General features: G+C 40.5%; 1 protein-coding gene across 4 annotated transcripts in view; it reads right to left on the minus strand.

The window, feature by feature from the left end:
* The window catches only part of FILIP1 (filamin A interacting protein 1), a 222,431-nt gene that overhangs the window by 118,049 nt on the left and 88,440 nt on the right, over positions 1-15,942 (minus strand). For all 4 annotated transcript variants that reach the window (XM_027550954.1, XM_027550956.1, XM_027550953.1 and 1 more), the window contains one exon: positions 5,419-5,700. In XM_027550954.1, coding sequence (XP_027406755.1) covers positions 5,419-5,694 — 276 coding nt within the window. In that variant the 5' untranslated portion in view covers positions 5,695-5,700. The remainder of the gene's footprint in view (positions 1-5,418; positions 5,701-15,942) is intronic.

Here is a 15,942-nt window from a genome sequence, read left to right on the forward strand (position 1 = left end):
CCCTTCAACAGCAAGGAGATCAAACCGGTCAATCTTAAGGGAAATTAACCCTGAGTACTCATTGGAAGGACTGAGGCTGAAGCTGAAGCTCCAATACTTTGACCACCCGATGCGAACAGCCAACTCATTGGAGAAGATCTCGATGCTGGGGAAGATTGAAGGCAGAAAGAGAAGAGGACAACAGAGAATGAGATGGTTGGATGGTATCACCAATTCAACGGATATGAACTTGGGCAAACTTGGGAGATGGTGAGAGCCAGGGAAGCCTGGAGTGCTGTAGTCCATGGGGTCACGAGGAGTCAGACACAACTTGGTGACTGAACAACAACAATGAAAATCCTAGTTTGACCTCATAGGGTCAGACACTCTCCTGTCTCTCCTGTCTGATCCCTAGCTCCTCCTTCGTATCTAGAAGCCTCACTCCTTGAAGAAAGTGATCTTCCCCCTTCCCCGCTTCCTTTGACTATAAAACTGTAGCCCACTTAATCCTCAGGGCAGAGCTCCCCAACCTGCCCACTTGCGTCTCTTACAAGCAACCTATATTAATAAATCTATATATTTTCTATCACTTTGCCTCTTGCTGAATTCCTTCTACGCTGGGACACAAAGCACCTGAGCCTCAGTAAGTCCAGACAGCAGGTGAGTGATCCCAATTAAATGACAGTGGGTTGGAGTCCCACGCAGCGTTTTGCCCAGGTCTGAGTCCCAGGACATGGGTTTAAGTCCCAATCTGAGGTGCACTGTTTCAGGGGTGCCTTGTCAAATTACATTATCTAATAAGCCTATTCTCTGAGCCTCCTTATACACAGGTAGAAGAGAACTACCTACATAGACAAGAGGGAAAAAAAATGATGAAACCCAATTTGAGTTTTGTTTTTCTAACAGTATTTGAGTGGCTATGTCAAGGAAATTTACTGTATAAAAAAGCTAGCTATTTTTTGCATCAAGAAAAATAATTAGTATTCTCTTTTTGAATTATCCTACAAGAATATCCTTCTGCCAAGTATTCTGTATTATGGCTTTTTGATGTGAGTACCATTTCCTTTGAACTTTGGTTGTTTTTAGTTCAGCCAAATTGACTGGCTTCTTAAAAGTGCTATTTTTGGACAAATACAAGGGGAAATTAATCATAATGCCCAAATGATGGCCTGGGAGTACTATTTCATTATTTTCAGTTTAGTCTGGGAAATATGTAACCAGTTTTTCACCCAGAGAAATAAAAATGTTTCAATTTATTAGAAAGTACATGTTACTGGAAGCAGTCGAGGACAGAAGTGTAATCATGGAAACTATTCCAGCTGCTTCTATGCAGGCAATGCCGTCTGACATTGTGCTGAAATGACAAGCTTGCATCTGCTAAGGTGTGGCTTGAAAAGTCTGGAAGGCTGTCCCTGTTGACGACCAGGGGCATGACATCACCAGTTCCAGACAAGACTCCTTAAAATGCAAAAATCCCTGCGAGGGGCAACTCCATTTCTAACGTACACCTTTAGGGTGAACTTCAGGAGTTCCCTGGACACCTCTTACTGACAAAAAGCAAGCAGACAAACAGCAACAACAACAAGGAAAACCCAGCAAGTCTGCAAATTTTGCAAAAAGCCAGCGCTAACAATAAAGGTCGTTCTGTCTATAAGGTTGATTCAACAGATTCCCACAGATTACATACAACAGATTCCAAAGGCCACGGAGCACTGATACCAGAAAACACAGAAAATTGTCGGTAGTGTTCAGAACCCTGGCTGCAGAGATGAAGAGAATGAGAGAGATCACAAAGAAGTTTGACAAAGAGAAAATTGGCATGAAGCGTATGAGTGAAACTGCATCTCCTCCTTTGCCTGCAAGTCACTTCCAAGGTACATCTCCTACAGGCAATAGAAGTCGCTTTAGTCATGTCCAGCTCTTGGCAACCCCATGGACTGTAGCCCACCAGGCTCCTCTGTCCATGGGATTCTCCAGGCAAGAACACTGGAGTGGGTTTCTATGCCTTCCTCCAGGTGATCTTCCTGACCCAAGCATCAAACCTGCACCTCTTAGTGAGTCTACTTGAAAGAAATCCTGGAGACAGAAGAATAAATATAAAGGCCCTGGATACCCCACTTTCACATCCTCTGATTGGAAAAGACTATTAAAGGAGGGACACTGGACTGAGAGAAAGGGAAGCTAGATTTGGAGTAAATGTTAACTAAATTGCGGTGCCATCTTGGGCAAGTCACCTAACTCATTTGAGTGTCAGTTTCACATTTGTAATATAAAGGAGGTGGGTAGACACCTCAGAGCTGCTTGTCAGCCCTGATACTTTATAGAATCTTGGACCACCACCTGCAGAGGAAGGTGTTTGAGTCATTTCACAGCTGCTTCATAAAGGGAGGGTGATAGGTAGCCTTTGAAGCTCTGGGAGACAACTCGCTAAAAGCTCATAAAATACTCATCAAGCTGCAGAGCACACAGGCCTGAGCTGTGGGTCCCTAAACTCTCTGCCTCTCTTTCAGCACCAGATCTTTTTTCAGATAGACCTTTTTTTCCCCCCTTGTCTCTAGTGTGGCAAACCTGCTACGTAGCTGTCACATTTCCACCAGCCCACTCACATTTGCTGACGCCGACTGCCTCCCACTCTCAGCTACAACACACACTCACCCTCCTGTGACAGGAGCTCTAAATAACGGAACACTCTCATTTTTAAGGAGTCTAGTATTGTGAAATCTACATTTACAAGTGCATGTACTTATGTTTGCATGTGTGTGCATAGCAATGCACATGGGGGATGGATGACTTGCTTTGCAAATGAATTCACTGTGGCATTCCTTATAATATCAAGTTCATTTCTCTTTTCCTCCACTGCCTCTCCTACAAATATCTTACACTCTTTCCTTATTTATTGCTGCTCAGGAATACATCTTGTGTAAGGTAAGGTATCCTGTATTCACAAAGGTTAAGGGAGAGCAAAATGCACTTCTTTGTAGCCTTCTGACTAATTTCTTTGTCCCAGGTGTGTGGACTTTTATTTTGCATATCCAGGCTCTAGAACTATATCTGGCTATACCACCAACTAAATACAGTCCACAGTCTACCATGATATAACAGCCTTTCTACAGAAATTATTAGAGTCTAGAAAAACCATAAGCTTCACATAAGCCACCAGGTCTGGAAGAAATAAGCTGATGACATTCCTTTGTAATGATTTCTTAGATTATGTTGTATCTCCCACTCAGGTCAATAGCTGTATCCTGGGGGCAGCTTAAAAATTTGGACTAATATATTCTGTCTCCTGACACAATAAACATTAATAGGCTGAATAATAACCACATTTCTGGCAGTGGTGAAGCTATTTTTAGTAATGGTGGTGCTCTGGAAAATTTCATCTTTTGCTTTGAAATGCAAAGGTGATTTTTCTCAGCCCATAAATGGTAAGCTCAAGCATGCTCGATTGTTTTTAATTTGAGTTTTGCATGTTTTCTATTTCTCTTTACCCCAGGGGTTTCCTTATCTGAGGGCACACACAGATTAGAACAGGAACAGATCAGATCCCCTTGTTTAGGGTAAGTTGCAAATAATATGTCTGGTACTAAGGGCACCAAACAAAGGCTTCATCTCATTCAATTGTTAGTGTTCCCCTCGAGGCTTAGGCAAGCTAAGAGCCTAACAAAAACAAGAAGGAAAACAGCAACCTCACTCTTAAGTCATCCTCTCCTCAAAAAAAAAAAAAAAAGTTATTGTTTTCCCACTTCCAGAAATATAATTTTCCAGGGTTCAGAAACTCAGGAGAATCCCAGCTCCCTTTTAAGTGCTTAAAAACATTCTCTTAATGGGGGACCTGGCAGCCACAGAAGGCGGGAGGATGGGCAGTATTAAGTGCCCAGGATCAAGCATCAAAAGGCCTAAGATGACATCTGGCCAACCCATTAACCCTTCTGGGCCTGTTTCCTCATTATAAATTATAGATAATGACACCCACATTTTTATTGAGATCAAATGAGATAATAGAGTTGAAAATGCTTTGTGGAAGGATTAGGTTTTCACAGCATTATGTTCTGCTTACTTGAGTGCATCTCAACTCCTATGACGCTGTAGAAAATTAAAGCTGAGAGTCACCCCCAAAATGAGAAAAGTGTAAGACTGCTTTAAATGAAATTTCCTTCTCTTTCTCTTTCCCTCTCTTCTTCCCTCTGTCTCTTCATCTCTCTTTTCCCCCTACCTCCTAGAAAAAAGCAAAAGTAACAACTGATCTTAGCTCTGCCTTCTAAGCGGAGAAGGCGATGGCACCCCACTCCAGTACTCTTGCCTGGAAAATCCCATGGACGGAGGAGCCTGGTGTGCTACAGTCCATGGGGTCGCGAAGAGTCGGATACGACTGAGCAACTTCCCTTTCACTTTCCACTTTCATGCATTGGAGAAGGAAATGGCAACCCACTCCAGTGTTCTTGCCTGGAGAATCCCAGGGACGGGGGAGCCTGGTGACCTGCTGTCTATGGGGTCACACAGAGTCGGACACGACTGAAGTGACTTAGCAGCAGCAGCAGCTGCCTTCTAAGAGTCATGAATTTGGACTTCCCTGGTGGTCTAGTGGTTAAGAATCCACTTGCCAGTGCAGGGGACACAGGTTCAATTCCTGGTCCAGGAAGATTCCACATGCCTCAGAACAACTAAGCCGGTATGCCACAACTTCTGAAGCCTGCTCACCCTAGAGCCCGCGAGCCACTGCGACAAGGAGCCCACTCACCAAAACTGGAGAACAGTCTTCCCTTGATGCAGCTAGAGAAAAGCCTGCAATCAGCAACAAAGACCCAGAGCAGCCATAAGTAAATAAAAATAATTAAAAAAAAACAAGAATCATGACTTTTCCTCAGTTTGCAATCATAGCCAGTGGCCCTAAATTAGATAACCTCATTGATTACCTACTACCAAATGCTGTTAGTAAATTATTACCAAAAACACGTCATGTAATTAGGGAGCTTAGTGTGGTTGTGTACATATGCTGTATTTAAAATGAACAACTGACAAGGACCTACTGTATAGCACATGGAACTTTGCTCAGTGTTACATAGCAGCCTGGATGGGAGGGGAGTTTGGGGGAGAATGGACACATTCTGTATGGATGGCTGAGTCCCTTCACTGTTCATCACAACATTGTTACTCAGCTCTACCCCCACGCAAATTAAAAAGCTCAAAAAAAAAAATGTCATGAAAAAATTTTCTGCTTCTAGAGAAGCTTAACATTGAAATCAGCTCTATCCATTTATCCGTTCATTCAACAAGAATGTATTCAGTGAAACTTGCGCCAGGCACTAGGGGTTTAGGAATGAACAAGAAAAACATTCACTTCCCCACGAAGTTCACAATCCAAGGAGGGAGACAGGTTCACGGTCTCTTATTTTACAGCTTCAAACGAAAAACACAACAACTGAGAAAATTTGACTCTACCTGTAGCTCCCCTTCCATTATACTGAGTAGCTGGATGAGATCTTCCTTGGACAACTCCAAGGATTTCTTACTTTTCCGTTCACTTTCTCCAGATGGTTTTAGGTGTCGTTTGACAGTTCCCGAAGCCATGACATCCTCCTCCTTTCTGTTGGATTTGTTCTTCTTTTTCGTGTCTTCTGAGAGACTTTTATCAGCAGCATTGCTGATGGTGGAGGTCTTGGGGCAGGAGACATGCCCGTTGGATGAACTTTCACCGCCCTGGTTTCGGGATCGCATTCCCACCTACAGCACATGAGAAAGGAGAAGATGTCTTTACCACCACTGAAATGATTTTTGCCTGACTGCTTAGAAATGAATAGCGGCTTTAAAACGTCACCAAGAAAGAAAAACCAGGAGATCAATCTCCAGTCAGCTTCCTTATAGCTTTAATGATCGCATCATTAGAAACTTCAGGAAAATACTTTGACCAGTCTTCAGAGGAAAATGAAAACGTGATTCTAACGTCACAAACATCTGAAGCCGAGTAATAGGGATCAACGTCAAGCAGCGCTAATTCACGCTGCTGGTAGGTATCTTCGATAGGCTGGGATAACAATGACACTTTACCTATTATGGTCGCCCTTCCCCAAAACATGACCCAGGGCTAATAATGAGAAAAACATCAGACCTGTCCCAACTGAGGAACACTTCAAAATGCCTGACCCGTGATCTTTAAAACTAATCAGGTCATGGAAAACAAGGAAACTCTGAATAATTGTCACCGCCAAGAGGAAGCTAAGGGCACATGACAACTAAATGATGTAATGTGGCATCTGGATGGGATCCTGAAACGGAAAAAAGACATTAGGGGAAAATTGAGGAAACATGAATAAAACATGGACTTTAGTCAATAATAATGCATCACTATTTGTTCATCAATTGTAACATATGTACCATACTAACATGAGGTTTTAATTATAGAGGTAACTGGGTGTGGGGTCTATGGGATCCCCCAGTATTATCTTTGCAAGAATTCTGTGAATCTCAAGGTTTTTGTAACATAAAAAGTTTACTTTTTTAAGTGATTCTAAATTATCTATCAGAAAATGCAAACCTCAAACCCTGCCAAGAACAAGTCAGAAGTCACAATATGCAGAAAAAGCCACATGGAGTCGGGGGAGGGGACTTGAAGTGAAGAGAGAAAAGGGGAAACGCCAAGGGAAGAGGGTGGGGTAGTTTTTAGTGATATGGGACTCTACTTTTCCATGAACTCTTTTTCAAAATTGAGTGTTGTTGCTGTTCTTTTCTAATGTCAGTCATTTTACAGTAATAAAAGTACAAAGGATTGGGAGGAAAAGACCACCTTCAAAATCAAGATTTTTAACAAATATGCTGAGGTAAAATAAAGAAAAAAACAAAACAGCAATTAATTTGTCCATGGGGAACTCACTTGAGTCATTCTATTTTGAATGTTTATGCAGTCTCTAAGCAAAAGAACTTGATTAACAGATACATTGCAAACAAACACACTGAGCTCAAAGGCAAGGCCTCTAATCTAAATTCAGGGAAGATCCCTCTGATATCCTGGGGGCTGTACTACAAAATTTGCCTAAATCCTTAAATATAGGAGCTTAGTGCATGGGTTTATTTAAAACTCACAGTATAAATAGTTCTTCCCTTGAACAGCTCAGCAGCAAGGTTTTCATTACCCATTCCAGATAAAATACAGAGACTTCTGTTCTGGAAGTAAATTTCCTTTATGAACCCAACCATAGTTAAGAAACCAAGAAAAGCTTTTCAAAACGCCAGGCTTATAATAGAAAAATAAACACACAGCGTGATGTTTCCTTTTAGATAGCGAACACTTAATTCTTCTAAGAAATCTTGAAATCTACATTCATGCTCCTTTTTTGAATGGAACCCTTACAACAAAATGGACCCTTGTGTGTGTGTGTGTGTGAACTTTCTATAGCACCCTAATTTTGAAGACTATAAACCGGAGAAGTGGTCCTTAACACCAGCGCCATGTATTCTGCTTCATTCAGTGATTAGGTCCTAAAATTTTAGAGCATCCTCTGTGCTTCCTTGGTGAACAAAGAATAGATGCTCTTTGTAACGGAAGCCAGAGCACTTCAGAACAGACCTACTGTATTTCATCACAGCTTGTTTGCAGGCAGAGTGGGCTGACTTAAGTCCCAAGCCAAAAAAATGAAAAGATGTGACAAATAGTTTTGAAGGGGAGCACATTATACCACCCCCAAATATACCTCTTTGGCATACTGATGACTTCAAGCTCATTATTTTTTAAGAAACAACAGGGACCTGTGAAGCTCTGAAACCTGGGTAGAAATTACCCTTTCCTAAGACATATTTTGGAGAAGGAAATGGCAACCCACTCCAGCGTTCTTGCCTGAGAATCCCAGGGACGGTGGAGCCTGGTGGACTGACGTCTATGGGCTCGCACAGAGTCGGACACGATTGAAGCGACTTAGCAGCAGCAGCAGCAAGACGTACTTATATTTATAAGAAAGCCTCCATTTGTAAGGGTTTCTCCCTGGCTATACCAGGAAGAGAACTATAACTCTAAAATCTCTAGAAACTCTTAACTGATACAGAAGGCAGTGACTCAAATCTGAATTTATTATGCTTTCCTTGTTTACTGTGCTTTCCTGGTAACTCTCATAAGTGGCTCAACATCTTTCTTTTGCCTTTAGCTGAAGCTGGTATATAAGGTAATGGCTTGGTCATTTCAGAGAGTTACTCGGTTTTCCTGTGTCTCTCCCATGTAAACAGGAGGTACGCATGTCATTAAACTTGTATTTGTGTCCTCCTATTAATCTGTCTTTTTAATACAGGGGTATAACAGCCAAAGACCTTAGAAGAGTAAAGCAAAAATTATTTTTCTTCCTCCACAGTTTCAAACTTAACTCCTGACACAGCACAACTAAGACACATGGGCTCCCCAAATTGAATTGTGATTCCCCGTGACTCCATGCCACATGTGCACTTCTTTGATCTAAAACAATTTTCTCTTAAGGCTCTTTGGGATGGAACATCAAATATTGATCTAACAACTTCAATTTAGAACACGCGTTAATGGAAGTTCCAGGCAGTATTTCCCAAGGTGGTAATGTTTTAAACTTAATCATACACAGCCTTAATCACACACAACATTTGTATTTGACTCTAACATGTGCTTATGTCTTATTTTCCTGGATTTCCTGTATCTTTTATAGGATCTATGGCATTAGGATATTTGTAAAATAAGACTAATGCATAACTCTCTATATATTACATGCCCTTAATTATATTTGCAAACACATGGGAAAATGGCATTTACCTAGTACCAACTATATATCTGGGCTTCCCTAGCAGCTTAGCTCGGAGAAGGCAATGGCATCCCACTCCAGTACTCTTGCCTGGAAAATCCCATGGATGGAGGACCCTGGTGGGCTGCAGTACATGGGGTCTCGAAGAGTCAGATGCGACTGAGAGACTTCACTTTCACTTTCACGCATTGGAGAAGGCAATGGCAACCCACTCCAGTGTTCTTGCCTGGAGAATCCCAGGGACGGGGGAGCTTGGTGGGCTGCCGTCTATGGGGTCGCACAGAGTCGGACACGACTGAAGCGACTTAGCAGCAGCAGCAGTAGCTTAGTTGGTAAAGAATCCGCCTGCAATGCAGAAGACCCTGGTTCGATTCCTGGGTTGGGAAGATCCCCTGGAGATGTGATAGGCTACCCACTCTGGTATTCTTGGGCTTCCCTGGTGGCTCAGATGGTAAAGAATCCACCTGCAATGCAGCAGACCAGGGTTCAGTCCCTGGGTCGGGATGATCCCCTGGAGAAGGGGTTGGCAACCCACTCTAGTATTCTTGCCTGGAGAATCCCTATGGACAGAGGAGCCTGGTGGGCTATAGTTCAGGGGGTTCCAAAGAGTCAGACATGAGTGAGCAACTAAGCACAGCACACACAGCAATTCTATATTTAATTGTTTCTAAACAATCTCAGTCTAATATTAAAGCTAAGCAAGATCCTGTGGGGCTTTCCCAGGTACAAAAGTCCATTCATGTTCCCCATTTCTTGTTTGTAGAAAAAAGGCTTCTCTGTCCTAGGCCTTCTCTGAGTGCCAAAGAGCAGACTCAACCAATTAGGGAATTGAGGGATGGCAGAAGCAAAGAGTCAAGCTAGAAAAGTAATGATAGGGATTTCTCTGGCATTCCAGTGGTGGGGAGCCTGCCTTGCATTGCAGGGGAAGCAGTTTCGATCTCTGGTTGGAAATCTAAGATGCCACCTGCCTCAGAGCAAGTAAGCCCTTGAGCTGCAGCTACTGAGCCCATGCTCTGGAGTCCACACTCCACAACTAAAGAGTCTGTGAGCTGAAACGGAAGATCCCACATGATGCAATGAAGATCCTGTGTCCTGCAACTAAGACCCAGATAAATAAATATTTTTTTAAAAGTAATTATACCTTAAACAATAATTCAGCAATAAAACATAATCCTAGCTCCTCCTCAAGGGACACACAGAAAATCTGATACATATTTTTGAGTTGTTATGCAGAAACTAAGATCTCCCCCTACTCCCAGGCGGAGGGTGGTAACTACATGCTGACCAGCAGGTAGACCCCAGATTGTTTAGAACTAGAAGGTTGACGATGAAGATTCCTGAAACATCACCCCATTACCTTACCACCAACCAACCAGAGGAAAGTCATGCACCCTACAACACTCACCCCAAATGTTACCTTAGGAAAACCTTCCCTGAAAACCATCGGGGAGTTTGAGTCCTTTGAGCATAAGCCACCCATTCTGCTGTGGGACCCTGCAACAAATGTGCACTTTCCTTCACCATAAAATGGTGTCAGTAGATTGGCTCTGCTGTGCAATGGGCAAGTGGACTCGAGTTTAGTTCAGCAACAATATTAATACTTTTAAATAAAATGTTTATAGTATTATTAGCCTTTATAGAATTAATAGAATTACATTAACTAATGAAGATTATAGATTGAATTACTTGTAGGATTTTTACAGAAAAAAAACATATTTTAGAATTATCTAATTGTTTTATATCACTAATCAGGTCAAAAGCTTGAGTTCTCTATTCTCTTTCACACTAATTCACTTTTGCTGATGAAATATCGCATGTGCTAGACCTGTGATGTTAATTCTGTCTTAACAAGTATTTTTTTCTCTGTGACACTGAAATGTCACATTAATTACTTTTGCTTTGACACGTGCACACAGATTTTAATCCTTTCCTAGTCATCCTAGTCCTTTTTAGTCCTTTTCCAGTGATTAAACATCTTTTTCTGGATCACACAGCTACTCCTAGTGAATAGAAGACCTAGGATTTGAACCAGGTGAGACTCTGAATAAGGTCTTCTATCTTTACCTCCACAACAAAATCAGCAGTCAGCACCTGTTCTATCTCAGAACTGCAAAAGTACTCAGAGACAGCAAACCAGTCAAGAAATGTTTTAGAACAGAAATGGACAGCGTGTAAGAGGGAGAAAAACTTAAGTTGTCCATAGTGTAACCAAGTCTGCCCTCAATAATATCCACTTTAAACCACTTTATTCTCTCAGTAAGACAAAGTATCCAGATAAGAATACTTTCCAGACTTTCATGTTTCACATTTAGTGATATTTAGACTCTTCCTTGGGATTCCCAGGTGGCTCAGTGGTAAAGAATCCGCCTGTCCATGTAGGAGTTGCAGGAGACTTGGATTCAATCCCTGGGACAGGAAGATCCCCTGGAGCAGGGTATGGCAACCCACTCCAGTACTCTTGCCTAGAAAATCCCTTGAACAGGGGAGCCTGGTTGGCTACAGTCCATGAGGTCGCCAAGAGTCAGATGCATATGTATGCATACTCTTCCTTATTTTAGCAGCTCTCACTTACTGTTTCTTAAGTGTTAAACACTGTGCTAAGCATTTTACATTATACAGCATCTCATTAAAATTAACATTCACATCAGCACTAGTAGGTGCTATTATTCTCAGTTTACAGATGAGGTCATTGAGATTTAAAGAGATTAAATATCTTTTTCTGGATCACACAGCTACTCCTAGTGAATAGAAGACCTAGGATTTGAATCCATGTGTGATTCTGAATAACTACTCTCTATATGGTTTTTTCCTAAGTTCTTAAACAGATGCAAATTAGAAGGGGAGGGATTACCCTGGGAAGCAGATGACTCAGAAAGTTTTACCAATGTTTTCTAAAATAATATTTTTTCACTTTATATCCCAGAGTTGGAGAAATCCATCTATCTGTCCTCCTCCATAGGCACTCTGGCAAAAATCACACAGCCACTGAAATTAGGCTGCTAAGCAAAAATACGCTTTCCGAAATCATTAACCTGTTGCAGAACTTGTATAATGATGAATCACTTAAAAGCCTTTCTGAGAAGCAACTAGGCTAATTATTAAGGATACAGGTTATGAAAACAGATTGCAGTCTGAACAGGGATCATTACAGGCTTAATGTGTTAAAAGTCCCAGAGCTGAACAATAGTAAACATTTAGTCCGAGTTGGCCAAGTTCTATCCTTAATGCTCACAGGGGTAGCAGGAGGTAACAGAAAAGGCATCTGGCACTCTGTAGGCCTCTTAGTATTTGGTTGGCGGGGGCAGAATACATGACTACCAAATATGCCACTTTAGCATACGGATTTTTTTGAGCTGAAGGCAATCAAAACCCAGCAGATTCAGGTAAAGCTCTCCTCCTCTTCATCAACTGCCTAAATTTACACTGGAAAGGGGGCCTATACCAGGAGGAGAGCTATCACCAGAGATACCTTTTCACCAAAGAAACATAACTGATAACACGGCAAAATCTGTTTTTCAAACCTTTCCTCTGCCTTCGTGTGAATGGTCTTCCTCCCCTTCGTATCCGCAGACCCTCACCCCTTTCCTTAGCTCAAGATTTTATACAAGGTTCAGTTACCTGGCTGCTGTTGAAGTCTCAGCTTTTCACGGGACTACTGGTGGTACCAGTGGTAAAGAACCTGTCTGTAACGCAGGAGACGGTAAGAGACTCGGGTTCGATTCCTGGGTCAGGAAGATTCCCTGGAGGAGAAAATGGCAACCTACTGCAGTATTCTTGCCTGGAGAATCCTAAGGACAGAGGAGCCTGGCAGGCACAGTCCATACAGTTGAAAGGAGTTGAAGCGACTTAACAAACACATACACTGTACATATAACATTAAACTTGGTTTTCTCCTATTTCTCCAGGCCAGAATACTGGAGTGGATAGCCATTCCCTTCTCCAGGGGATCTTCTCAACCCAGGGATAGATCACAGTTCTGCTTTGCAGATGGATTCTTTACCATCTGAGCCACCAGGGAAGCTTCTTTCTCCAATTATTCTATCTTATATCAATTTCATTACTAAACCAGCCAAGGCAGGGCTTCCCATGTGGTCCGATGGTTGAGACTTCATTTTCTAGTGCAGGGGGTACAGGTTCAACCCCTGGTTAGGGAACTAAGATCCCACACGCCTTGTGGCCAAAAAACCAAAGCAAAACACAGAAGTAACACTGCAACAAATTCAACACAAGACTTTAAAAAAATGGTCCACACCCCCCAAAAAAATTATTTAATAAATAAATAAATATCAGCCAAAGAACCTAAAAAGAGAGAAGAGAGAATTTTCCCCCTCCCCTTCAGTTTAATGGCTGCAAGCATGGGACATGTAAATAACAAACTTTCTGAACGAAGCCAAGAATGCCTTTGGTTCATCTCAGTGTGTATCCTTTCAAGAAAGTCAAGACTCACATCAGATTTGGAACTTTTTTTTTTTAAGTGTTATTTGAGGCACAGGTTCTTCTACTTAATAAGCAAATTATCCTAACATAATTCATGAAATACACTTTCTCTTCTTTTCATAGTAATTAGTCAGCAATATTTTGCATAGAATTTCCTGATTCGCATGTGAAGAAAAGAAAGACCAAATTTTATCCCAAGCCTCCCTCTTCTATGTCTTTTATGTCAGCATGTACTGTCAGATGAATACTATCCTAGGAATCAGAAGATATTTATAACAATTTTGACTAATTTGTATGGAACTAATAAATATTTTTAGAGCCTTTGAACAAGTCGAAAGAGAATGAAAGAGGGAAAAGTCTACAGCAATTAAAGGCTCACTCTAGCTTCCATCTTTATTAGCTCCTATAAGACTTGACTTTGAATTTTCCTTAACAGTCTCACTCCTGCTCGAACCTTCCAGGTTTATCTTTCCATGTTACTATTCAACATTGGTCACAATATTCTCCATCCCTACCACCAAGAAAAACTTCTTTTCTGTACAAGTTAGGTCTTGGCATCATTCCTTTACTTGTTAAGTATCCAACTCCTATCTGTTCCTGATTTTACTTACATTCTTTTTTAAGAACCTACCCAGTACACAGGGTGAGCTAGTACAATAGGTTTATTTATATAACTTCAACTTTTTAATTATTTGATAGAATTATAAATATGACATATAGTAAAAGGGAAAGCACAGAATTACAGATAGTGTACTTTTGACAGTGTAGCTTGGCAAAAAGCTTCCTGCAAGTGCGGCTTCCAGAAAATCAGCCTGGATCTTTTAGACATAAATGACAGTACCCACAGTACCCAAGACTAAAGGCAAAAGAAAACACTGTTCTAGTTTCATGTGAAGTTTAAGATGCAAAAGACCAATCAGATCAACTAGTTTATCCTCTATCAATGCCAGATGATTCCCTCTGTAGATCTAGTTACTTGGTTAAGTCTAGTTAGAAATGTTCCAGCTCAGGAAATGTTCAAACGTTTCTCAGAAGACTGTTCATTCTAACAGCACAGATTGTTAATAAATTTTTCTAGGTTTGCCCTTAAATTTTCTTTACAATTTTCTTTCATTTTCATAATCCTATTTATGTAGCAAGCCACATCAAATGGTATTTCATTTCTCATTATCTACACTCATAAAAGCCTCAAAATAAACTAAGCTTTTGTTTATGTAAAACATTTTCATTCGACTAGGACAGCTCTATCCAGACCAACTGAAAATTCTTCTAAATAATTTCACAAAATATTAGAATTCAAGGAAGAGGATTCTCTTGGAGTCACGACAGTGATGTTGTAACCAAAAGTTTGAGGAAAATATTATAACTGTGGCAAAATAGAAAAATATTATTCTACTCTAGCCTAAAACCATGGTGCAATATTTTATGAAGTTCTGCTTAATATTTTTCAAGGAAGATAACAGCAGACCTGGAAAAGGTTTCCAGAAAAAAAAATAAAAACAGAAAATAACAAAAGAATAGATCAGGAAACTGCTATGAAATAAGAAAAAAAAATTTTTAGTTATATATTGAATCTGAAAGGATATACAATTTGAGGGTGTTAAAGCTTGAATGTAAAATAGATTGGCCTCTCTTATCATCATGTTGATAAAAGAGGGTTTTGGTTTACCTCTTTATACTAATTGCTAGCATTTATAACAAGGCTTGAGATTTTTTTTTTCTTTTTTCTTTTCTCCACAGAAACAAGGCTACTGTCAACTGTATAAAAGAGAAAAGCCTTTAAATATCCAGAAATATACTATTATATAAAGTAATGATAACATATAACAGTTTTTGACATTTTCAATATCAATGACTCATTCTTGAACCTCAAATACATTTAAAGCATCTTTATAGTCATAATACTTTATTATAATTCTGATGTCATTATTCTACTAGACATAGAACATAATATATAGGTATTGGTTATATAAGAAGGTTATATAAGACCTTCCTTCAAATTTAAGTGATTAGGATAACTCTAGTTTTCTGGTAAATTTTACCTATATTCTCTCTACTTGACCACGATAATTTGTTTAGACATTTAAACAGTACCTGTGGCCTCTGAAGAATGTCACCATTTAGTTTAATTAAAGTTGCTTAATATTTGTTTTATCTGACAAAGAAAACATCTCTGGAAAATTACCAGACTCTTGGTTAGCCAGAGTTAGAATTCCTTTCTGTATTTCATCACTTCTGAAAAGGCCCACAAACTACGAGTCAGTCATTTCCTTTCACTCACAAAAGAGCCAGGAAGAAAAATACCTTAGGCTTTCTCTCAGCAGTCTATATGTGATGAATTGTTCTTAAATATTACTTCTATTCACAATAATAGTAACTGACTTTTACTAAGGAGCTTATGCTCTGAACACTGGGTGAAGTGTCTGTCATAGCTAGTATCATCTCATAGAATCCTAATAACAATCCATAAAGCAGAGGCTATAATTACTTCTCTTAAAAAGATAAGGAAAGTGAGGCTTAGAGAGATTTAGACATTTGCCCAAAATAGCATAGCCAGTACCTGGGAACGCCTGAACGAGAACACAGGGTAGTTTGCCATTCTCTACATTCAAGGAGAACCCAAAAGTCAGCTTTAATTTCCAGATCAGAACCACTGCAACACAAATATACTGGTAGCCCTCCCTGCCCGGGGCTGATATAAGTTTAGTCACGGGGTATAGCATCCAGCAAACAGTCTCAAGCAACAATTAATACAGAATTCCACTATTTCCACAGACTT

This window comes from Bos indicus x Bos taurus, chromosome 9, assembly GCF_003369695.1.
Source record: "Bos indicus x Bos taurus breed Angus x Brahman F1 hybrid chromosome 9, Bos_hybrid_MaternalHap_v2.0, whole genome shotgun sequence".
Classification (NCBI taxonomy): domain Eukaryota; kingdom Metazoa; phylum Chordata; class Mammalia; order Artiodactyla; family Bovidae; genus Bos; species Bos indicus x Bos taurus.